Genomic DNA, 25,086 nt, shown 5'->3' on the forward strand with positions numbered 1-25,086 from the left:
AGATAGATATAACTCCGTAATAGATGTTTACAGTCTAAGGAAAAAAAGTGCCTCGAAAATCACGCAAATTTGATTCTCGATCAGATGGCGCCACTAGTTTTGGCCTACACTCGTATAGAGGGCGTTGACTGTTTCGTTTGTTATTTATAATTTTAACGCATACCAGTGAAAGAACATGGGTCAAAATCATATAAAAATAATTAATGCAAATAAAAAAATCATTTATCCATATTTAAATACATTTTATCGTATTTTTATAAATATTTATTTTTAGTTTTAAAGTGTGTCGACAGATGGCAGTGAATTTACTGGGGTTACAAAATTTACTATGACAGTACCGCTCTAGTATAAGTTACTCTATGGTTCAAGTTATACTCTGATTTTTAATTAAATTCCAAAAAACTAACCTCACTCAGATGCTTTTTTTCGTAATAATGGAAAATATGTAAAGAAGTAAACTCAAATTTCCCTTTTGCATACTCTAGCATTTAAAATAAATATAGATGTAGCTTTGTTTAGTTTCTTAAAACATACGGAAAAGAGAAAAAGTGAGGTTAGATTATTGGAATTTATTTATAAATCAGAGTTTAAGTACATACTGTTAAACGCGACTACACTCCACGGCAATCAAAATACTTATGTACCTATAATGTTAATGTTATTCACATTGCACACATTATAGTAGTAAAAAGAAATAATTAGTAGGACAGGGAGCATCAACAAATGACTTTGTTCACGTACAGCCGCAATCAGATACATCGAAGCGGCCGGAGTGCTCATAAATATCTGAACACGCACTCTTAACGAAGGGTTCCGTACCATTAGGCAAAAGACCGGCCAAGTGCGAGTCAAGCTCGCGAACGAAGGGTTCAGTACCATTACGCAAGAAAAAACGGCAAAAAAATCACGTTCGTTGTATGGGAGCCTCGTTTAAATATTTATTTTATTCTGTTTTTAGTATTTGTTGTTATAGCGGCAACAGAAATACATCATCTGTGAAAATTTCAACTGTCTAACTATCACGGTTCATGAGATACAGCCTGGTGACAGACGGACAGACAGACAGCGGAGTCTTAGTAATAGGGTCCCGTTTTAACCCTTTGGGTACGGAACCCTAAAAAGGGGCAAGCTATGATGGGCGCCATCTATGCAAATTTATTTATTTAATCGTACGGCATGCATGTTTAAACAATCAGAGTACAGCTTTGAGGTTGTTAAGCTAGGTAACCACGTCGGGTGTCAGGGCATCCAGGTCCTGCTGAGCCAGGATAGAAGTGAAGCGGGCGGGTCTATGCAAATGCAAAATTGCAAACCTTTGATAGTTGGGAACCCCATTGTTAGTTAATAATGTGGATGGCCCCTGCATCATTTTAGGCGGATTCCTTTTTTTGTACAAAGTTTTTGTCTCAAGATTAACTTTTTTGGTGTTTTCTTAATCAGAATCGTTATTTATACATGTCTAAGCAAAAAGCGGGTTATTACAAACTTTTTATTAACTTGCAATGTACCTATGTACATCATTACTAGGGATGTTGCGAATATTCGCATCCGCATCCGCAACTGCGGAACTTCCGCATTATTTTCAACATCCGCATCCGCATAATATCGATGCGGGGCTTAATGCGGATGCGGGTGTGGAACAGGTATGTACACGAACGTCTTAGCGGCGGCGTAAGTGCAAGGTAATTTCGTCATTAACCAATAGGAATCTCGTTTCGTTTTTGTGATTCGTCGATCGAGCACTTTAGCCTATGACGGACAGCGACAAGAAGTGAATAATTTGTTTATTTGGACTTTAGTATAGTAATGCGATTGTGGGGCACCTATATTTGTTCAAATACTAAGCTTAGTTTTTTTTTTTTTCAAAAAATTACTAAAGTGTAATATTTGACATTTTTTATGTGCCTAATCTCGACATTCGCATCCGCATCTGCGGATGTGAGCCTTTAAAAATCCGCATCCGCAACATCCCTGATCACTACATATGTAACTATGTTTGTAGTTTGTACGGGTCAAATCTTGCAAGTTAATTTTGACCCACTTCCCGAATTCTAATAATAAGTTGCATACATATGTAAGTCGGGTGACAATGCAATATTTTGATACCATCGAGTCAGCTCAATCAGATCATTGACTTTAGAAATAACTATATATTATACATATAATACAACTATGAAATTATTAAAAGTTAAATAAGACTGTCAAATATATTGTACATATATAAATTAATCTTTAGATTTAAGATAATTGCCTTGCCCTACCAGGGCCCATGTGAAACTATTATATATGTAACACCTGTGTACCATGGATGCAATAAATAATATGAATATGAATATCAGTCATCAGATCAGTCTGATGATGGAGACAGGAGGTCTCTGTGATAAAACAACGAAACCTAATCGTGTTTGGGGTTTTTAGAATTGTATCGATGAGTATTAGTTGCCTGTGGAAAGAAAAGTACAGTAAGCGATAAAAGCTTGTACCAAAAATGTTTTTTTTTGTATTGCAGTTTCCTTAAATGTAACACTCAAATATCAACAAATAACAAGCAAAACGATAGTCATTGAAAGTATAAATTCATGTAGATTAATCTAGCATATTTTATAATGTAATTTCATATTATGAGAATAAATATCTAAGGTTGTTTTTTTTTTGGAATTAGAAAAAACGTAAACAATCTTGACATTGTCATATCTTTTTAAAAATCAGCAACTATCAGCAACTATACTTATGAAAGCAAAAAAATGTAAATGACCTATGATTTATAATTGTTACATCCCCAGTAGCATTTTTACGTCATTATGACGTCAGCGATGTCATTATGACGTAATAATGCCGTCATTATGACGTAATAATGCCGTCATTATGACGTAATAATGCCGTCATTATGACGTCGCTGACGTCATTTTGCTACCTGGGATGTGTGCTGTGCGGTGCTGTGACTTATATCAAGTGTTTTTCAATAAAAAGACACATCAAAATCGCTTACCTTCTTTCTAATGCTAATAAAAACGCATTATAGAAAGAAGATGTGAAAGAATTATTTATTTTTGTAACAGTACTTATAGTTGGTCAAACCAATTTGTCAGTCAGTAACAACCAGGAAATAGTTATTTGTTATACAAGGGTGCAAAGTTGTATTTTACCCGCGAGTGTGAAATTGAAACACGAGCAAGAGAAAGGTTTCTATAGTTGAACGACGAGCGAAGCGAGTGGTTTTAAAATAGAATCCTGAGCGAAGCGAGTCTTTCAACACACGAGAAGTAAAATACATTTGCACCCGTGTGTAACACAAAACTTTTCCCCTCACTATAGCGAGGAAAGTGCAACATGCACAGGCGTTAGATCATCTTCATCACTCGAATCACTAATTTTTTTACGATAATACGATATTATAACAGAAAACTCTGGAAGTTGTGTATTTTTACGTGTCGGAGTCGGTGAGAAATTTTTTGTTGACAATGTTGACATTTCTGACGATGCGTTTTAAAATGGCATCGACTCAACTTGTGCGTTCAGAACGGAGACCCCAAACAAGACGCCTTATGCTGAAATCGTTGGCATCTATAACCCTAATAAAAAAAACTAGATTTATTCCATTTCATTTCAATATATTCGCTGCTATACTTACTCAACCTCGTATCTGCAACAGTCATTTGATGACATAAACACCCGTATTCCGAATGAAAGAAAAGCGATATTTCCATCAAATGATTGTTGCAGATATGAGGTTGAGTAAGTCTTCTTCTTCAGTCGGTCCCTCAATACTGAGAATCGTGACATCATGTCCTTCTGCTGAAGACCAGGTTCCTCCATAGGGTTCTGTTCCTCGCCAAGCGCATAGCCTCGTGCAGTTTAAGTTGCATAGGTGCCGTAATTTGAGCACTCCATCTAGTGGGAGGAGGGCCCTGAGGTCTGAGTAAGTATGGCGATGATATACTTCCTGCCCCGAACCCGACGCCGAAATGCCGCTGCCATACATTCGAAGTTAAGCTCTCATTTTCAATCGACATGCTTAAGAGGAATGAAGACATATATCTCCATGCTCCATTTGTCTGTGCCTCGGATGATATGGCCAGCCCACTTCCATTTGAGTCTTTTAATTTTTGTGGCAATGTCTTGGACTTTCGTCCTATTTCTAATTAGGGTGTTTCGTAGCCGGTCAGTCTTACGTACTCCTAACGTAGACAAATGGAGCAAGCGAGTCACCCAATGGTACCCAAGAGAAGGTAAAAGAAAGGCGAAGAAACCTGTAATGAGATGGGGCGACAACATCGCTCAGGTAGCTGGCCGTACCTGGAGCAGAGTGGCAACGGACCGGAGAGAGGGAGGTTGGAGGAGGCCTTTGCCGAAGGGCAAGCAGGCAGGGAATTCAAAAGATGGGAGATAATAGAGAGATAATGTGCAACTATTCCTTGTTCAGCAAATAAAGGCTATTTTATTTATTTATTTATTATATCTCCATGCAAACGTAGTCCCCATTTTCCTCTGGATATTAAAATGATGGAAAATATTTTTACATAATTTGATGTATATTAACCATAGCTAAATATGTAACTATTCTAATCTTTAATAACAAAACTTCCGTGAGACACAGACATATTATATTAACTCACGTGTTTTAAGTCGAAAAACGCTCGACATGTTTCACTCCGACACACATGTTGAGCGTTTTTCGACTTAAAATACGTGAGTGACCCGTTATTAATATATTTAATAAATTATGATTTACCACAAGAAACATCTTTATGAAAATAACCAATATGAACGTTCAGATTTGGTTTAGACTTAAACCTTTTGTCACAATGCTCACAAGGGTATGGTCTTTCACCAGAGTGCAATTTCACATGCCGATCTAGAGAATACTTAAACACAAAACCTTTATTACATATATCGCACTTGTAAGGTTCTTTTGTTGTGTGCTGTGTTAACGTGTGGTATTTCCAAGCTTTTTTACTTTTAAACTTAAGATCACAAGCGTCACATGGGAACGGTGTTTCCGTACTGTGTATAGCCACGTAGTGACATTTCAGTTGGCCATGTGTACAAAAAGTAGAATCACATTCCGTGCATTTAAAAGACTTTAACTTTTCCTTGTCCTTATCGTGATTTTCCTTGTGACGTCTCAATTCCCATATATTATAGTAAGCCTTATCACAAACGTCACACTTATAGTTTTTCTGTCCAGTGTGTACTTTCATATGGACTTTTAACGATTGCTCCCTCGAATACCGTTTGTCACAGAACTTGCATGTATACGGTTTCTCGTTACTATGCGAAATTAGATGATTATTTAGCTTGCTGCATGCAGTAAATTGTTTTCCACAATCCGGGCATGGGAAGATTTGATTATTATGAAGCTTCATATGTTGATAATAACTCCACTGTGATGTGAGTTGTTTGTCGCAGATTTCACAGTAAATGTGATTGTCAGCATGTGTATCAATATGTTTTTTTAAAGTGGTAAAGGATTTGAGTTTTGCATCGCAGATATAGCATGTAAAGCCTTCTTTATTATGCTTTTTTTTGTGTTCTTCTAGCAGTTCTGGCGTAGGATAAGTCTCGGGGCAGTCACCACAGCTATAAAGCTGCTCTGATATGTTTGGTTCCATCCAGGCATGTGTGTTAAGGTGGTCGCCCACTTTAGAAATATTGTCAAAGGTAGCTCCGCAAATATGGCATGGAAATTGAGTGGCTCGTGGTGTATCTGTAAGCAAAATTTAATTTATATTATTAGCATCTTAACAACTGGCCGTAGGAAGCGCTAAATTGGGAGTCGTGGAGATCAAGGGGAGAGACTTTTGCCCAGAAATTGGACACTCTATATGCAAAGAACTGAACCCCTGTAACTTCCAAATAAGAGAATGATAAAACTAAAAAAAATATATGATGTATTACCATGCAAACTTCCACCGAAAATTTTGAACGAGATCTAGTAAGTAGTTTTTTTTATACGTCATAAATCGTAAATCGCAATTTACCTTTCACTCACGTTTGACATAAAAAATACATTGTTTAAATTATGTAATTACGGAACCCTCGTAGCGCGAGTCCGACTCGCACTTGTCCGGTTTTGCTCGAGAACGAATTTTCTGCTCTATACAGCACAACCAAGGTTTGAACCCACGAGTTTTGAACACCATCACACACATTAAAATGTTAACAACTTACCATTATTACATTCTTTGTTTACATCATCCTTATTTGCTTCGGGTTCTTTTGCTTCTGCAATAAAAATATTACGCCTTTCTTTTTCAGTGTCAACAACGATTTTTTCGTGACTTTCGCATTCTGCGTATTGAACTTCGACTTCTGGATATAAATCGAATTCCGATTTAACAGTAACGTGTTCAATTTTTAATTCTGTCATGATTTAAGTCGATATTAATTAAATTATCCGATAAAAGGACTATTTACATTTATATTTCTCCTCATGACACTGACAGTCATGACTGACACTGACTGACTGACGCAGTGACGCTGACGCTTGTTGACATGTTGACGTCTTGACGTATAATCGTACCACAGATAGTTGTAGATCGAATACCAAAAGGTGCAACAGAATCAGGCTGGCCAACCTATGAATATATTTTAAAACATTTTTTTTAAGTTCGCTCCAGACTACGCGCCGCGATTCGCGGACGAGTGTGGAGGGAGCTTACGCCTTCTACAGCACAGCCATTGCAACAAATATTTTTTTCATTTATTTGACCTGGAATTTTTAGTAACCCGCTAATCCACCCCGTGAAACCAAATTATTAAGGTCTCTCCACACTCGTTCGCGAATTGCGGAGCGAAGCCGCTTTACATGTCCACGTTAACTATATTTAACCAGTCTGTGCGGAGAGAGAAGAGTCGTGGAATATTACCCTGGCCGCAGACGTTCGGAATTTTCCTTCGGCTTCCGTACGGAATTACAGGTGGGAACGGGACGTCGCTCTACAAGTACATAGCGCTGTCTCGCTTTCACATGTCATTCCGAACGGAAAATTCCGTACGTCTGCGGCCAGGCTAAAGTCCATCTAGACGGGATGATCGAATTGACCAATTTGAACAGAAAAGTAATTAGCGTCAATATATTTTGCGACCACACTACTTGATTTAATCAGGTTGGGCACAAATTGTCCCGTCTGGACTGCCCTTAAGGGGATCAATACACTCTTATCTGGTATAAACTATTTCTCGGACCCATATACCTGTAGGAGTCAAAGGAGGGTAGAGCAGGCCACACTCTATGTTAAAAATAAAACTCTCTTCTCGCCTCATCTGACGTTAAACAGAAGAAAAGTCAACATAGTTGACAGTTTATATTTTAAATGCATTGTGTTCATAAATTTTTACTGTTATCCAAACATTTTAGTCTATTTTAATGTCTTCCGTGTTTAGAGGTCAGCTGTTGAAGAGCCTCGTTGTGTTTGGATCGCAGTATCGACGGCTGTCCACCAAGCAAGGTTTTTAAACAGACATCCACAGATCCTTAACCCTCAGCCTTACCCACATTATCATCCTCGAGCTCCCTCCACACTCGTGCGCGAATCGCGGCGCGAAGCAGCGAACGCGAGTGTGGGTTCGATTTCGCTAATTAGCGAACTAGACTCCATACTCGCGTTCGCGGCTTTTCGCACCGCGATTCGCGCATGAGTGTGGAGGGCCCTTCGGAGTTTTGCAATTCTTAAGCGAGGTTTAAGCGAGGTTTAGACTAGCAAGAACTTGCATGCAATTTACGTTACATTGCGGTATCTGATCAAACTTTTGAATGCAGTTTACCTTAGTAGTCGGCAATGTAACGTAAATTGCATGCAAGTTCTTGCTAGTCTAAACCTCGCTTTAGGTTAAAGTAATAGCGTTTGTGCCGCTGTTGTCCACTTTTGTACAGTGGACTACCACTGGTCAACTGCTTTGTCCATCATTCGTGACTTTTGTATTTTTTTTAAGACAATGGCTCCCATACAGGCATTAAATTTGATCCTCAAAACAAACCTGATCGATTAATACCATTAATAAAAATTTGTCAAATACCCTATATCAAAGATAGATATAACTTCGTAATAGATGGATACAGTCCAAGGAAAAAACGTGCCTCGAAAATCAAGAAAATTTGATTCTTGTTCAGAGGGCGCTACTAGTTTTGGTCTACAGTCGTATAGATGGCGTTGACGGTTTCGTTTGTTATTTAACAATTTTAACGCATATCAGTGAAAGAACATGGGTCAAAATCATAAAAATAATTAATGCAAATAAAAAAAATCATTTATCTATATTTAAATACATTCTATCGTATTTTTATAAATCTTCATTTTTAGTTTTAAAGTGTGTCGACAGATGGCAGTGAATTTACTGGGGTTACAAAATTTACTACGACAGTACCGCTCTAGTATAAGTTACTCTATGCCTATATGTTATAATTTTTATTTGAATTGTTTGATATACTTATGTTACATTCTATCTTTATCTTATGTTTGTGTGCAACTTAGTTTTAGATTAATTAAGGTTTTAAAAATGTTACCACGCCCTAGTAGGGTCCATGTCTGTACTGTCATTTTTTTTATACTACGTCGGTGGCAAACAAGCATACGGCCCGAAACACTCTTCACTCTTCTTTGTCTAAAATGAAAGAACCAACACCTTGTAAAGCGAGCTCCAGACTCGATTTCGCTGTTTAGCGAACTAGACTCCACACTCGCGTTTGCGGCTTCGCGCCGCGATTCGCGCACGAGTGTGGAGGGCCCTAAATACCATGATTGCAATAAACGATTATGATTATGATATGATTATGATTATGAAATAACATCTGATTAAGTGATTAGCTTGAGACTGGTAAGAGTACGAGATTTTTATCGTCATTTTGCGCGTGACAAGGGCCGGATTTCAGTCTAGGCCCACAGGCCCAGGCAACCTAGCAATGATTTTGGGATGGAGAAGGGACCTCCCTAAATTCTAAGTGCCATACCAAGTGCCTAGGGGCCCCGGGTCTCTATCCGGGCCTGCGCGTGACAAAAAGCAGAAATATCATATTCACACACTAAATGTGGTATTTTCTATAAAAAAGGGACCTAATTGTCGATGGCGTTTACGCCATTATTAACGATGCTCAGATAATATATAAATACAATACCGCGCGACGCGACGCTGTGCGGCGTAAGCGCCATCGACAATAAGGTCCCTTTTCATAGAAAATACACCAAATATGGAAGGTTGAAATATGACTAAAGAGCTCATTACGTGTACCTTTTTTTCGGACAATTTCTACTAAGAGGGATAGAGAAAGAATATCCTTTCCTTAGCAGAAAGTGTCCTGCAAAAAGTGACTCTCAACCCTTAAGACCCTAATTTCTTCAGGATGTCCAAGAGCAAAAACCATCCTGCTATCAACGTTAGGCGTAATCGGCGCCGGTGCAGGGGCGCTCCTATACGCACTCGAGAATGCGTACGTGGAGGCCTCGTACGCGGATTTGGCTCACTCCCATCACCAGCCGTGGAGCCATGATGGCTGGACTAAGGCGTTGGACCACGCCAGCATCCGGCGCGGATATGAGGTTTATAAACAGGTAACACATTGCCAAAAACGTTGGAAAGGCAGCTTTACTTCAACAGAGGACCTACCGCGAACACCGAATTTTGCAAATTACGGGAATCTTTCTCTTTTACTCCAATTATGGCGTTTAGTGACATGCCCGCAATTTGCGAATTTCGGTACCCGCGGTAGGCCCTCTGTATTGCAGTGCGACACTACTGTGCTAATTAATCGGTGTAAGCCCTCTCCACACTCGTGCACGAATCGCAGCGCGAAGCCGCGAACGCGAGTGTGGAGTCTAGTTCGGTAATCAGCGAAATCTACTCCACACTCGCGTTCGCGACTTCGCGCCGCGTAGTCTGAAGCGGCCTTAAAATATCTGGTATGCAAATAAAGATCTCTATGGAGTCTAAAAGGTCCTCCACACTCATGCGCGAATCACGGCGCGAAGCCGCGAACGCGAGTGTGAAGTCTAGTTCTCTTATCAGCGAAATCGACTCCATACTCACGTTCGCGGCTTCGCGCCGCGTAGTCTGGAGCGAGCTTATGGCGTTTGCGTGTATGCCATTCGAACAGCGTAATGCCAGCACCACACTTCGCTGTATTTGGCAAATATTCGTGTTGCATCCCTTTTGTTTTGTATGTCAAAGGAAAGAGATGCGACACGAATGGTGGTGGTGCCAGCAGAGTTCAGTGCCACTTAACTTTAACCGAACCTCTCATTGCAGATATGCAAAGCGTGCCACTCCTGCCAATACATAGCGTTCCGCAACCTGGTGGGCGTGTCACACACCGAGGAGCAGGCTAAAGCAGAGGCGGCTGAAGTGATGGTGCGCGACGGTCCTGATGAGACCGGCGAGTTCTTCGAGAGGCCAGGTACTGACGGAGGACTAGATACGATGCTCCAGATTAGATTAGGGTGACATAGACAGCACTACTGCTCGCCCTCTAATCGCTATATTCGAAACCCATCAAGCTCGCTCCAGACTACGCGGCGCGAAGCCGCGAACGAGAGTGTGGAGTCGATTTCGCTGAGTAGCGAACTAGACTCCGCCACACTCGCGTTCCCGGCTTCACGCTGCCTAATCTGGAGCGGGCTATATATCATAGCGTTCGGCAACCTGGTGGGCGTGTCACACAAAGAGGAGCAGGCTAAAGCGGAGGCGGCTGAAGTGATGGTGCGCGACGGTCCTGATGAGACCGGCGAGTTTTTCGAGAGGCCAGGTACTGTTGGAGGACTGGATACGATGCTCCAGATTAGATTAGGGTGAGAGAGACAGCAATACTGCTCGCCCTCTAATCGCTATATTCGAAACCCATATGTACATAGTGTTCCGTAACCTGGTGGGCGTGTCACACACCGAGGAGCAGGCTAAAGCGGAGGCGGCTGAAGTGATGGTGCGCAACGGTCCTGATGAGACCGGCGAGTTCTTCGAGAGGCCACAGGTACTACCTACCACGGTTCATGAGATTACAGCCTGGTGACAAACAGACGGACAGTGGAGTCTTAGTAATAAGGTCCCTTTGTATACGGAACCCTAATAGGACCATCATGTTATATTCATTCATCATCATCATATTATATTTACAAGTATCACTCTTATGCGTATACAAGTCATATACACACACGTACACTCACACACAAACAATATATGTATACAGTTGCACACACCTTACAACAGTTACAACCTATTGAAGACAGACCGACCGGAAATATATTATATATATATATAAAGGGACCAGGCTGAAAATCAGCGCTGGATATATGTACACAACATATCTAGCACAGGCTGAGACTGGTACCCATTGCCTATAACGGTATGAAATTTAAATGAATGTACCTACCAACCTGTCCAACTATTGAAAAAGTCTCTGAAACAAAATATTTGGGTGTACAACTAGATGAGCATTAAAATTGGTATTCTCACCTTGACCAAGTAATCGGTAGAGTCAGAAAATTGCTTTGGATCTTTAAGTCGCTAAGGCACATTGCACCAGGTAAAACAAATCTTACAAAGCCTCGCAACATCTTAAACGAAATCTATATCTCCCTGGTGCAATCTGTCTTATTGTACTGCATATCGGTCTGGGGTGGTGCAGCGAAAAGTCGCTTCATCTATCTGGAAAGAGCTCAACGTGCACTCATAAAAGTGATGTACTTCAAAAAAATATTATATCCTACTGAACTACTTTATCAAACCAGTGATCTTCTATCGGTAAGAAAATTATATGTTCTGCAAACAATATTAAAAAAAACACAAATTGATACCCTACAACCCTAATTATAAAACCAAAAGAAAAATGATAAATGTAGCTGCTTCTTTACGTACGAGAACTTACTTTGCAAGATCTCAGTTTAATTCAAAGTCGTCCTACCTTTATAATAAAGCATTGTTTTGCTTACCGGGCGGCTCCATCCCCTGTATCACAAAAATGTAAATTATTATAAAATAAAGAATTTTGTATTTTGTATTTTTGTATTTGTACCTACCGACTATGTTTAAGATGTCCAACTTCTTCGTATTGTTATTATACTTAATTAAGGTTTAAGGAATGTTAGATTTCTAGTTATGGCAATAAACTTTTTTAATCTTTATGTTGGTCCAGGTGATGATAGCGTTTATTACATAGGTTTATTACATCGACACTTGTTCAAGTCATTTGTCAATTGTTTTTTTTTTCTTTTTTCCAGGCCGTCTGTCCGACTATTTCCCAAGCCCGTATCCGAACGAGAACGCGGCACGCTACGCAAACAACGGCTCCTATCCACCAGACCTGTCCCTCATAGTGCTTGGCAGACACGGCGGTGAAGACTACGTGTTTTCGCTGCTCACAGGTATACAGTCAGGGAATAGGGACAGGTATTGTTAAAGTAATACACCAATCATCATCAAATAAAAGTTTTAATACAATAAAAACAGACATAGCTCGGGAAACTCCATTTGACGACGCCATTACGCAATGGCTATCTGTCAGTTCTTGCCGCGCTATAGTGATGTGTCCATTTCTAAAGGAAGCGGAGCGAAGCCGCGAACGCGAGTGTGGAGCCTAGTTCGTTGATTAGTGTGGAGGGGCCTTAATATCGATTACTGAGATGTACTCGTGAAAGCCTCATTATCGGTTATCAGTATATAGCTAAGTGATGCGTTTTGGCCGTTTAATAAACGCCAGTGAGTGATCCCTCATAAAAATGTCTGATTTTGCGAATGGGACATAAAGACGATTTAGGACGGAGTAAAAGGAACATTTTGTGACCTGCGTTTTACACGTATCACACGGCTTGCAACCAAGCTTCACCCTAACCTCGGTCGCGGCGCAATACAAATTGGTGGCAAATAATTTAAAACTACCTATTTGTATGTGTTGTGTAATGTGTACCTACTGACAGCACTGACTACTGACTGTGTGATGTGTGTGGTAAATGTTAGTAAGTAAAAAAAAGTAAATTCCGGTTGCGTTTTCGGTTCCGATTCCGTTTCCGGTTCCGATAAACTAAATTGAACACATCTAGTTCCGCTTTCGGTTCCGATAAAACCACATCCGTTACATCCCTGGTGCAGGGACGCCCGGCAGGCGGGCTGTGATTCGCTTTTTGCGTTCATTCAGCCCAATTCCCTGTAATTGGAGCTGCAGTCTTGTCGCGCCTTCTATACCCAGCTATGCATAATACAAGTGCCTGAATCCAATTGGGTATAGATTGCTCTGGGCAACAAAACATATCATCATGAATACACATAACACCATGCTACATGAGAGTAGGAGAAGGGGTCGACCTACGACCACACTGTTACATGTACAAGTAAATTTACTTCCGAGTTGGCATCGCACATCTGTATCAATATGAGAGTGCAGTCTACTGGCCTATCCAGAGTGACTCTCCCGTACGATTCGGTTCGCCTCCAGACTAGGTACTACCGTCTAGTACCCTGGTGTCCTGCACACCACCTGGACGTGGGGGCGGTGCCCCCACGGGATCCTCCATATGCCTGCCCCCTAGATCCGGCCCTTATACTCCAACTCATAACCGACCGTACTACATGCCTGCCTGTGTGCTTCCGATACACACTCAGGGAAGCCCCGGGCTTCCCAGTCCAATGTCGAGATTGGACTGCACCTTAGTGAAACTACGTTAACCAAGGACCGTTGGTTAACCCCTTGTTCCACTCCCATGTAGCTAGGATGTCGATTATATACGCATAAATAAGTGTATAAACACTCACCTGGGCAGGCTCTCGTTAGAGCGTGAAGGCGCACCGTGTACCGACTCAGTACACCCCGCGCCGTCCAACACCTCATGCACGTACCTCCATCTTTTCTCTAATGGCGCCATCGTGCTTTTCCCCGCCATGAGAACTGTCATTCTATCTGTCAGTGTTGCCACATGACAAAGTAGAACCTGGTTGATACCACTTACCAACTTACATCGCGCTTGGCGCTTGGCGCGACACTCCCGACAACAATGAAGGTTACTGCAGCAAGGCGAGCAGGTGTCACGTCCACTCCAGGATTTTATCCCTGGCACGAATGGCTGCGATCCGCTTGCTTCTCCCATTGCCTCTTTCCTCTGGCTGCTCCTCTGGTGGTGGGACTTCATTGTGACTGGTCATATCACATCCAGCCAGATGATCCGCGTCGATCTCCGGTTGTTCATCGAGCACAGGTACGTGAGCATCCACGCTGGTTGGAACTTCCAACTCCCCGCTGTCCTCTTCAATCTCAGGCAAGCCTCCCTCTACAGGTTCTACCTCAGGCGTCTCGTCATCTACCTCCAGCGGGTAGAGATGGCCAATGGAACGCGTTAAAGTAGAATCGTCAACCTTGACCCTCGCTACTCTACATTCACCATCACTTCCTCTGATCAGCTCGTGGATCTTCCCCACTTTCCAGAGGTTTCTGTTCTTGAGATCCGATTTAACCTGTACAAGGTCGCCTACTTGTGGTGATCGATGAGATTTAACTCTAGGTTGCTTGGGCGAGTTGTTGTACCTCTCTCTCAGACTAGCAAGGTACTGCTTGACGAACATTCTCTTAAATTCCTCTAGGATATTGCATTCTTTCTTCCAGCTCTCAAACAGGTCGCTCTTTGTAGCAGTGTTACAAGTAGGAATATCTGCGGCAGATGGTCTCATAGTCAAACATTGTCCTAGGCTTAAGAAATCAGCCGGGCAGAGAACATGTTCCACTTCTGTTCCGACTCGTGTCAGCGGTCTTGAATTCAGTACCGTTTCCACTTCCTTCATCACCGTCAGTAACCTGGTATCATTGAGAAGGTGTTTTTCTAGAGTTCTTTTAAGGCAATGCTTCACCAAGGCCACAAGCCGCTCGTAAAACCCTCCATGCCACGGTGCTAGTTGACATATAAATTTCCACTGGATGTCATTCTTAACGCAGTATGGCTGTTGTACCATTTCAGCGACTAACTTAAAACAAGTCGCATTATCTGAATACATCCGTTGTGGCTTGTTTCTAGCAGCTATAAATCGTCGCAAGGCCAGGAGACATTCTTCAGCCGAAAGGTCCTTCACGATCTCAAGGTGTATCGCTCTTACTGTCAAACACGTGAATAAGGCTACCCATCGCTTCTCTTTGCCAGTCTGGGTACTCACAAATAGTGGTCCTAGATAGTCAATACCAGTGTAAGTGAAGGGTCTGTTGTAATTTACTCGTTCTGGAGGCAGCGCCGGTGTGCCTGGTAAACGATACGGACCGCCGCCGTGTTTGACACACTGGGTACATCGCTTTAACACCTTCATCACCTGGGCTTTCCCTTGGGGTATCCAATACCGCTCCCTGATGATACTCAATGTATGTGGAGCACCGACGTGGTAGTTACTCTCATGCGTCTCCTTTATGATTCTGTCAGTGAACTCAGAATTTTTTGGCAGTAGTATCGGATACTTCATGTCATAGCTCCAGGTGGTGTTCGCCATACGCCCGCGGCACCTAAGAAGGCCGTCCACATCGACAAAGAGATCTAGATTTCGTGCTAAATGTGTTCTTTTACCATCTAGTTCTTCTTGGAAGTGCTTTCTTTGCAGATCCCTTATCTCGGACACTATTTTGGAAACAATCGTCTGCTGCTGGATGTCTCCTTCTTTGTGATAGTCAGGATTGTCAAGTTCCATGCTTCCATCAGTAGGATATTCACCACTCTCTGTAGGTCTACTTAAATCCTGGGTTTCCATTGGTTCAACGGGATCACTGGGACTTCCTTGCTCTAGGGCCTCACTCTGGTCAGCGTCATCACCAATGGGTACTTCCTGTGTCAGCTCACCTGGGTCGTCACCCAGGACCTCCCCAACAGAAAGAAGGTTCTGATGTGCCTCATAGAGTCTATTTTGGGGCCAGCATGAATCTTCCTTGGCAAGAAACTCTGGTCCGTTAAACCACAGTTGCCTTTTCTCTTCAAACAGTTCTGGACGTGTGGCAACATCAGCAGGATTTGCCTTTGTGTGGACATAGAACATCTCTGTGTTGGGATGGTCACGCTTAATTTCGTTTACCCTGTTGGCAACAAAGGGTGGGAGCAGTTTGTTTGACCTCATCCAACTAAGCACAACCAAACTATCTGACCACAAATATTCTTTCTCGATGTCAAGATCAAGATGGTTCCTTACGTATTTCAGGAGTCTGCTTCCAATCAGAAATCCTAGAAGTTCTAATTTAGGAATTTTCAATTCATCCTTGTCTTTGGTCTGTGACACGTGTGATTTTGCCATCAAAAGGGAGACTGATTTTCCTTGTCCATCTTCAATCACTTTAAGGTAGACAATGGCAGCATATGCGTCTTTGGAGACATCTGTGAAGCAGTGCAAGTGGTACTTAAGCTCACTCATTGAGACATCTGTTCCGATGTACCTCGGCAACTCTGTGTTCACTATGGATTTCAGACTTTCCATGACATTCTTCACAGACTGTGTCATCTCCGTAGGTAGTTCTGTATCCCATTTGCATTTCTTTTCACAGATATTCTGGAAGATCAGCTTCATTGACAACATGAGTGGGCATACAAAACCACATGGGTCATACACACGTGCTAGAGCCCGAAGAACTTTCCTCTTTGTGTCTATCGGAGGATCTGTACTGAAGTGGTCCTCAGTCAAATTCAGTTTCAGCGTATCTTCTTCGATATTCCACATAAGTCCGAGCACTTTGACCTGTCCATGTTTGACTGACCTATGATGTTCTGGTATCTTGTCCATAAGGCTCTGGTTGTTTGAGATCCAGTCTCTCATATTCATAGACAGCTGTTCAAACACTGTTCTGGTTTGCTCATAGATCTGTTTAGCCTCCTGCAGGCTATCAGCTCCAGTCACTAAGTTATCCACATAGCATTTGTCAGCGACTTGTTTCAGCAAGGCCTTGTTTGACTGGTTTATGTAGTGTCGGATCGTTGCTGTCAGTAAGAATGGACTCGCGACAACTCCAAAAGGTACCCTGCAGAACCTCAGATACAGTAAGTTATCCTCCGTTGCTTCCTTGGTTGTGTCCTTTAACCAGAGGAACCTTGTGACATCGCGATCATCCTCTTGAAGTGCTACTTGTAGAAACGCCTTTTCTACATCAGCCAGTATGCCATACCTCTTAGTTCGGAACTTCAAAAGTAACGCCGTTAGGTCTTCTAACATAGAAGGTCCGCTGTAAAGGCACTCATTGAGGCTTTTCTGTCCAGTAGTTTTGGCACTAGCATCGTATACTATCCTCCCCTTGCCGCCGCCATCTTGTTTCACCATATGGTGGGCGAGGTAGTGAATTGGGTGGTCTGCGTTCAAGTCTGACCCTCTAGTAACGACTTCTATAATTCCTAGGTCCAGCTGTTCCTTCAGGATCACGTCATACTCCTTGATTAAATGCAGGTCCAGTCTTTTCAGGTTACTCTTCAATCGACCTAAGGCCAATCCAAAATTTGATGGCAAATCTGGTGGGTACTCAATCCAGGGCCATTTGACTAAGTACCGGCCTTCCTCATATTGCACGGTCTCTTTGAAGTAACGAACTGCTTCTTCCTGTCTTGTAGCTTTTGGAGAGTCCGTAATCCCTAGGTTCTCTAATGACCATAAGAACCTTACGTCTATGTTTCTTAAAGGCAGATCTGGCTCACTGAAATATGGGCAGTTAGGAGTGTGACATTGACAGTATGTGACCACTGAGAGGACTTCGCTTCTTTCTCCAGTAGTAAGCTTTCCTGAGGGCACCCATCCAAAGTCCGTATCCAATAAACAAAAGTCTTCTGACACCTGGATCTTTCTTCCTGTGAGGATAGAGCCAAAGTAGTCATTCCCGATGAGTACATCAACAACCTCTCCAACTGTATCATCATCAGCAACAATATCGACTCCGGGATGCTTGAAGGACGTCACCGGAACACTGTCTGTAATTCTTGGTACGACGTTTACAGTAAACTGCTTAGTGACATCACGTTTCGTCTGGATGTTGACTGTTGTTCCGGGGGTTAACGTCTGCAGAGGTTCAGAAGCTCCAAAAGTGAAAATGAGTAGAAGGTCTTCCTGGAGGGTAGGCAGGCCTAACCTTTTTGCAGCTGCCAGAGTAATGTAACTCCGCTGACTACCGCAGTCTATGAAGACTCTGCCTTTGATACTTTTCTTAGTTAGAGGGTTTTGAAGAGTTGCCACTGCGGTCTGCAAAAAGGTATGTTTGTTAGAGGTAGCACACAAGGATTTTAAAGAGAGTTTCTCCATTATGTCATGTTCCTCACCATCTGAGGCCGGATTGGGACAGAATATAAGCAGGTGGTCTCCTTTACAGCGGAAGCAAGCAATCTTGCGCTTGCAGGATGATGCCTTATGGTTGCGTCGTAGGCAGTGTAGACACCTTCCCGTTACTTGCTTCTGCCGAGCTTCGACTGTATTGTATTTGCGACAGTCCCTGCTAGCATGTCCTTTCAGGTTGCAGAACAAGCATGCTCTCTTTGCTTGCTTTGATGGTGGTGCTCCAGCATTTCCCGCGTGTTTCCGCTTCCGGCTACTCTGAGACCTTACTTCTGTACGTACTTGCAACGCCTCAGTTGTGCTACTGCCAGGCACGGCAGTGTACTTTGGACTCGGTACAACTGTATCCGCTGACTTTTCCATTGCTGTGATAATTTTATCTAAATTATTTCTAATGGCCATCAAGTCAGTAGCTTCACCTATGAGGTGGTGCTCATGGATCACCTTTTCTGGGAATTTTGACAAGACTAATGCTCTCAAATGATTGCCTCCAACCGGTTCCCCGAGCTTCTCCAACACCCTGATATTCCGTTCAACACTGTCCAGGACACTACGGCAGCTGGCACTAGTATAGTCTGCCTTTTGGAGGTTGTTGAGGGCGGTATAATGTGCGTCAATCAGAGTGTCAGTTGACCCGTAACGCCGCTTCAAAGTTTCCACTGCAATGGAGTAGTCCCAAAACTCGCACCACTTCAACTTGTCCCCCGAAAAGGATGGAAGACTTAATTCAGGTAGTTTGGATTTTTTAACAGTTTCACTCCGCCTTTTGCCAATCTGTAATGCAATTTCCAATTCTGTCAATAGATCTTCAGCCTTAAGTTGATCTTGGGTCATCTCAACCACATCTGCCTCCGGTTCGACACTTAAATATTGAAATAACTCCTTTTCAAAAGTCCCCAAGCATTGCTTCAATTTTAAGTGGATTGCTGTGAATTCCTCTTCACTGACAGCTCCCTCCGCTTGCAACTGCTCCCAGAGGGCTTGAGAGTCCGCAGTCACCTTTTGTAATTTTTCATGGCGCAGCTTAACCCGACTGTACAAGCTTGCCATGGTGACGGCTGAAAATAATTAACACAGTTAGCCTTCACTACATTTTAAGGTATAAACAACCATCATGATTACATCCATGACTAGTCAACGTTATATTTTTATAAAATAACTAATTCAAAAATGTAGGTAGTATTCTTCTCGGCGGAGGCACTAGCGTGCACCCATTTACTTTCTTCAGCGTAATGTTGTTAATATGGTGATTTCATGTCGAATGTTCCCAACAAAATACATAAATCATTACGTATCCATTACTTCTTGTTTAAACTCACCCTGGAAACCGTCCTGCCGTACAAGTTTTCTTTTCTTTTTTCGGTCCGGGCGGTGGAATTAATACGCGCATACGTATCACAAAACTAGTCTCGAACTGGCCAGGTATATTCCCTACTTCTTTGTGCAGCTGTAATGTACACAGAATACCACAATTACCACCTTTTACATAAGAATATTAACATATTTGCTGATAATTCGAAGATAAAGTTAGTCGCCGGGAAGCCGACAACGTCATGGCGGCTCAACCCAGTACATTACAACTTGTTCGTACCTACAATTCTGCTGCAACTCGCTTTGGAAATGATTTCCTTTACCAGAACTGAGATCGCACTTCTCACAACACTGATTTATCCACGAACACTTACAACCATGAACTTAAACAAGAAACCTCAGGACGCCACTCGCTCAAGTAACTTTGAATACCGCGAAACTTATGTTTTTTCCTCGTTGATTTTTTTCTTGACTTGTTGGGTCTTGCCAGAGTTGCCAGCGCACAGTGGTGCGTTCCAATTCTCATTCACGTCCGAAACATTTTTTGGCTTATCGGTAAATTTACCAAATAGTAAATCTATTTAAACGCGAATAAGAAATACAAATTATCATGAGTAATCGAATTCATAAAAGTAATTATTAAATGCCCTTCATCTGACATTCTTTACCACGCTCTTTCATTTATCACTGAAAATAAAATGATGAAATGAAATCCGAACGTACTCTTACGGGCATAGATAAGAAAAAGAGGAACAACCATTCTTTTACAATCATATAAAAGGTATGATGGCCAACATAACATAAAAAATACCTTATGGCTAAATTCTTAAAACAAATTATTACACAAGAACAAATGTATAATTATAACAATTACGCAACATTTCACAACACTTAATCTAGCCTAGGGTGCACCCTTTTACCTCTAAAGTCAAACAAAGGTTAAATTAGTATTATGGAATTAAAACAACATTCATTTTATATTTCTTTATTAGACTTCGTTGCATGCTGTGAAAGAAATAATAATTAATTACGTATTTTCAAAACAAAATACGCCGAACAGGTACCTTGAGCTCAAACAATTCAAAACTTAATTTGACAATCTCAGCTACAAGGCCCTTCAAAGGGGATCTTCAGATGGAATAGCCAAACCTAATCTGGCTTCCCACCATCAGAAATCTCAGATCATCTCCACCATTTTTGTCGCGCCTTCTATACCCAGCTATGCATAATACAAGTGCCTGAATCCAATTGGGTATAGATTGCTCTGGGCAACAAAACATATCATCATGAATACACATAACACCATGCTACATGAGAGTAGGAGAAGGGGTCGACCTACGACCACACTGTTACATGTACAAGTAAATTTACTTCCGAGTTGGCATCGCACATCTGTATCAATATGAGAGTGCAGTCTACTGGCCTATCCAGAGTGACTCTCCCGTACGATTCGGTTCGCCTCCAGACTAGGTACTACCGTCTAGTACCCTGGTGTCCTGCACACCACCTGGACGTGGGGGCGGTGCCCCCACGGGATCCTCCATATGCCTGCCCCCTAGATCCGGCCCTTATACTCCAACTCATAACCGACCGTACTACATGCCTGCCTGTGTGCTTCCGATACACACTCAGGGAAGCCCCGGGCTTCCCAGTCCAATGTCGAGATTGGACTGCACCTTAGTGAAACTACGTTAACCAAGGACCGTTGGTTAACCCCTTGTTCCACTCCCATGTAGCTAGGATGTCGATTATATACGCATAAATAAGTGTATAAACACTCACCTGGGCAGGCTCTCGTTAGAGCGTGAAGGCGCACCGTGTACCGACTCAGTACACCCCGCGCCGTCCAACACCTCATGCACGTACCTCCATCTTTTCTCTAATGGCGCCATCGTGCTTTTCCCCGCCATGAGAACTGTCATTCTATCTGTCAGTGTTGCCACATGACAAAGTAGAACCTGGTTGATACCACTTACCAACTTACATCGCGCTTGGCGCTTGGCGCGACAAGTCTGTCTCGGCGGCATTCTCACACTAGGTATTCTTCTCAAAATCTTCTTGTTCTACCGTAGAACAAGGATATGTTTAAGTTCGACATCTTTTTGTTTGATCTCATCATTCATTCATTCATTTATTTATTTCTATAAAGCTCTATAAAAGCCAGACTACACGGCGCGAAGCCGTGAACGCGAGTGTGGAGTCGATTTCGATGATTAGCGAACTAGACTCCACACTCGCGTTCGCGGCTTCGCGCCGCGTTTTGCGCATGAGTGTGGAGGGCCCTTAACAATATGATATTGGTCATCTAATAATATGTCGTCAGGATACGTGCCCGCCCCAGCCGGCGTGGTTCTCCGAGATGGGCAACACTACAACCCCTACTTTATGGGAGGAGCCATCGCTATGGGACAGGTATTATTACTCGTGTCACAATGCTCTGAAAATACACGAAAAGCGGAAAAATGCCCGCTGCCAAGTTAGTGCAGTTAGCTTAGACGGTATCTGTTATTACTAATTATAAAACGGGACTTAATCGCGTATAATTTAGTCCCGTTTTATAATCGACCACAGATTCAACTGGGGACCGCACATTAATTATGTGTGCGATAAGTTGAGAGCCATCCTAAGTAAAATGTCAACATTAAGATATAAGTTACCGTACAAAACCCTACGTATGTTGTACTTAGCCCTTGCTGACTCTGTGATCAGTTACGCTCAGAGTACTTATGGTAAAACCTATAAAACATATATAGAAAAAATATATAACTTACAAATAAGATTATTGAAGACACTTGTACCTAAGCATATCAAAAAGAAGTACGAAACAGACTATTCCCAACTTTTCAAATACTGTAATTTACTTCCAGTTCAAAATATGTGTAAACTAGCCATACTAACAGAAGAATATCACCATGTTACTAAACTAAAAGAACACAAAAGATGTACAAAACTAAGAAGTCTACAGAACCAAAACAAATATTGTATACCCAAATATAACAACATATATGGAACTAGGCTGTACACATATATATTACCTAAAATATTGAATGATCTGCCAGAAGTTGTTTGTGCTAAATATTTAAATGGTAAACATATAAAAAAAGTCGTTAAAATGCACTTATTAAAAACTAACGACACAAGCTATGTATACTAAGAATCATATTTATGATGATATAGGATATAATATTGTTTTTCTTTATGTTATTCTCGAACTCCCCATCGGCACACAAACCTCCATAAGGTTTTGCCTACGATGGGTCTTGTAATGATCTAAAACACTGTAATTTGCTTCCTTATTCAATAAATTAAAAAAAAAAAAAAAAAAAATTGATAATGTGTAAAAATCGTGAAAGTTTAAATCAGTGTCAGCCGTTATGTTTGCTAACATTAGGCCTCATATTCACGAACGCTTTTTCAACGCGCGTTCGAATGACACAAATGGAAAAGTGTGTATTTATTCACAGGATGGCGGTAGCGCATTTTATCAAGCGTTGTTGGATTTTCAACTTTAAGCCTTGGTCTTTAAATCAATTTTATAGCGTGCTGCAGATTCAAGCGCTTTTTTAATGCGCGTTGAAAAAGCGCTCGTGAGTATGCTGGGGCCTAATGTGGGTGGAATTAAGTTGTCTCTACAAATTATTTATTTCGTTTGAGTTGAGACAGGCAGCAGACGCTAGGTACGTCTAAATCATAGTATACAGCGCGATTTGACTGTTTTAGTTTGTTAAATTGATTGTCATTTTTATAGTTCACAACTTTGGAGGGTAATTTGTTCCAATTTGCAATAAAGTATTTGCCGTTTGGCGTGTTTGAAATTTCGGGTGAATTTGTAAAAATGTTGCCAGTTACTCACGGACGACGCCATCGAATACTCGGACGGCACGTGCGCGACGGCCGCGCAGATGGCCAAGGACGTGGCCACGTTCCTGCGCTGGACCTCCGAGCCGGAGCTGGACGCCCGCCGGCAGATGTCCATCAGGTACCAATACCAACTAGACCAACCAATGTGTGAGACGACGCATTCATGTCAGTCAATTCTACCAGTCAACATAAAAAAAACTGGCCAAGTGCGAGTCGGACTCGCGTTCTAAGGGTTCCGTACATTACACAATTTAAACAATGTATTTTTTATGTGAAACGTGAGTGAAATGTCTTTAAAAACCCCGTAGGGGTCGGATCAAAAACTAAGTAATTAAGCTCGATTCACGCTTGACTGCACATTTCTAATGTTTTTCTGTAATCTATAGGTAAAGATCTATTTTGTGTATTTTTTTCAAAATTCAAGACCCTGTAGTTTAGGAGATAAAGGGGGGGAATGGTCATTTTTTGCCTATTTTCTTGAATAACTTCTAAATTGTTTGTCCTAAAATTATAAAAAAAATATATTTGAGATTCTCATAATGAGCTCTTTCATTTGATATGTAACACAATATAATTTGAAAAACTTTATTTTTTAATTTTCACATTTGCCCCTCAAAAGTGGCCCCTATGTTTAAAATTCATTTGTTTACGTTACATGTTCGTCTTTGAGTCACAAACAGGTCCAGTAGTTTCGGAGAAAATTGGCTGTGACAGACGGATAGACAGACAGACAGACGCACGAGTGATCCTATAAGGGTTCCGTTTTTTCCTTTCGAGGTACGGAACCCTAACAACTCAAAATTTGCAAGTAAATGCTTTGCCACTCTTGTGGATAAAATGCCATTTTCTCATCAGTTTAAAAGTCATCATCACAGTCCTTTGCGTCTATTGCAGACGATTTATGCATTGCTGTTTAGACAGCGGGTTTGGTGACTGGAGGCCGATGCGTGAGCGGCACGACCTCCCACATTTTTGGCAGAGAAAGCTCGTGCCACTTGAGGTTCCAAAGTATCAAGAGGGCTTTTACGAGCTGGTGTGTTAAAGTACTTTATTTCTGCAGGCTCTGCCTCTGGTTCACCCTGGCCACTGCGCTCATGTGGTTCTTCAATAGACACAAGTGGATATCCATGAAATCAAGGAAACTCGCTTACAAGCCCGTCGCCAAGTGAAGCGAAATTAATGTTTTTGGATTATGTGATACTTAATATATCTAGTATTTATGTATAGACTACGATAATACAGGACTCGAAGAGTACAGAGGGCCTATCGACAAAAACGAAATTTCGTTATCTGCCTCTATCTCTCGAACATGCAAGAGAGATAGAGGCGGATAAAGAAATTTCGATTTAGTTCGCGGTAGGGCTTCTGATGTGAAACTCGCGGAATTGCTTCCAATAGGTTGGAAAAGTTTATATAAATAGAAGTTATCGGAAATTTTCACGAGAAGCGAAAGTATCCAGTCTGGAAATGGATATTTTTGTTCTCCGTACAAAACTATGAGTTTCCGAAATTTTTCCATGTGGAAATTTCGCAACTTAGGAAACTTTCCGACGGCACATCAATAGGGTACGCTAAGGGTCAAAACAGCGGATCTTAAATTAGCAATCTGGATGTCTATAGTCTCTAAACTTTGAATAGAGAGACATTTTTATTATTATTTACTTAATCTCT

General features: G+C 41.8%; 3 protein-coding genes across 3 annotated transcripts; 1 reads left to right on the top strand and 2 right to left on the bottom strand.

Moving 5' to 3' along the window:
• Nucleotides 1–4,674: 4,674 nt before the first annotated feature.
• LOC134753557 (gastrula zinc finger protein XlCGF57.1-like) lies at nucleotides 4,675–6,447 on the bottom strand. Its single transcript, XM_063689465.1, has 2 exons — nucleotides 6,172–6,447; nucleotides 4,675–5,707 (listed from the first exon to the last, which is right to left on the bottom strand). The coding sequence occupies exons 1-2, from the start codon at nucleotides 6,368–6,370 to the stop codon at nucleotides 4,722–4,724; spliced, it is 1,185 nt and encodes a 394-aa protein (XP_063545535.1). The 5' UTR covers nucleotides 6,371–6,447; the 3' UTR covers nucleotides 4,675–4,721.
• An 820-nt stretch (nucleotides 6,448–7,267) lies between these two features.
• Nucleotides 7,268–24,609, top strand: LOC134753667 (uncharacterized). The gene is made up of 7 exons (XM_063689609.1): nucleotides 7,268–7,451; nucleotides 9,340–9,548; nucleotides 10,243–10,390; nucleotides 12,207–12,350; nucleotides 21,878–21,966; nucleotides 23,400–23,533; nucleotides 24,476–24,609. Exons 1-7 carry the CDS (start codon nucleotides 7,370–7,372, stop codon nucleotides 24,582–24,584), a joined length of 915 nt encoding a protein of 304 aa, XP_063545679.1. The 5' UTR covers nucleotides 7,268–7,369; the 3' UTR covers nucleotides 24,585–24,609.
• On the bottom strand, nucleotides 17,513–21,446 carry LOC134753445 (uncharacterized). The gene is made up of 5 exons (XM_063689320.1): nucleotides 21,337–21,446; nucleotides 21,146–21,290; nucleotides 19,636–19,690; nucleotides 18,231–19,301; nucleotides 17,513–18,153 (listed from the first exon to the last, which is right to left on the bottom strand). The coding sequence occupies exons 1-5, from the start codon at nucleotides 21,444–21,446 to the stop codon at nucleotides 18,119–18,121; spliced, it is 1,416 nt and encodes a 471-aa protein (XP_063545390.1). The 3' UTR covers nucleotides 17,513–18,118.
• Nucleotides 24,610–25,086: the final 477 nt, after the last annotated feature.

This window comes from Cydia strobilella, chromosome 27 (genome assembly GCF_947568885.1).
Source record: "Cydia strobilella chromosome 27, ilCydStro3.1, whole genome shotgun sequence".
Classification (NCBI taxonomy): domain Eukaryota; kingdom Metazoa; phylum Arthropoda; class Insecta; order Lepidoptera; family Tortricidae; genus Cydia; species Cydia strobilella.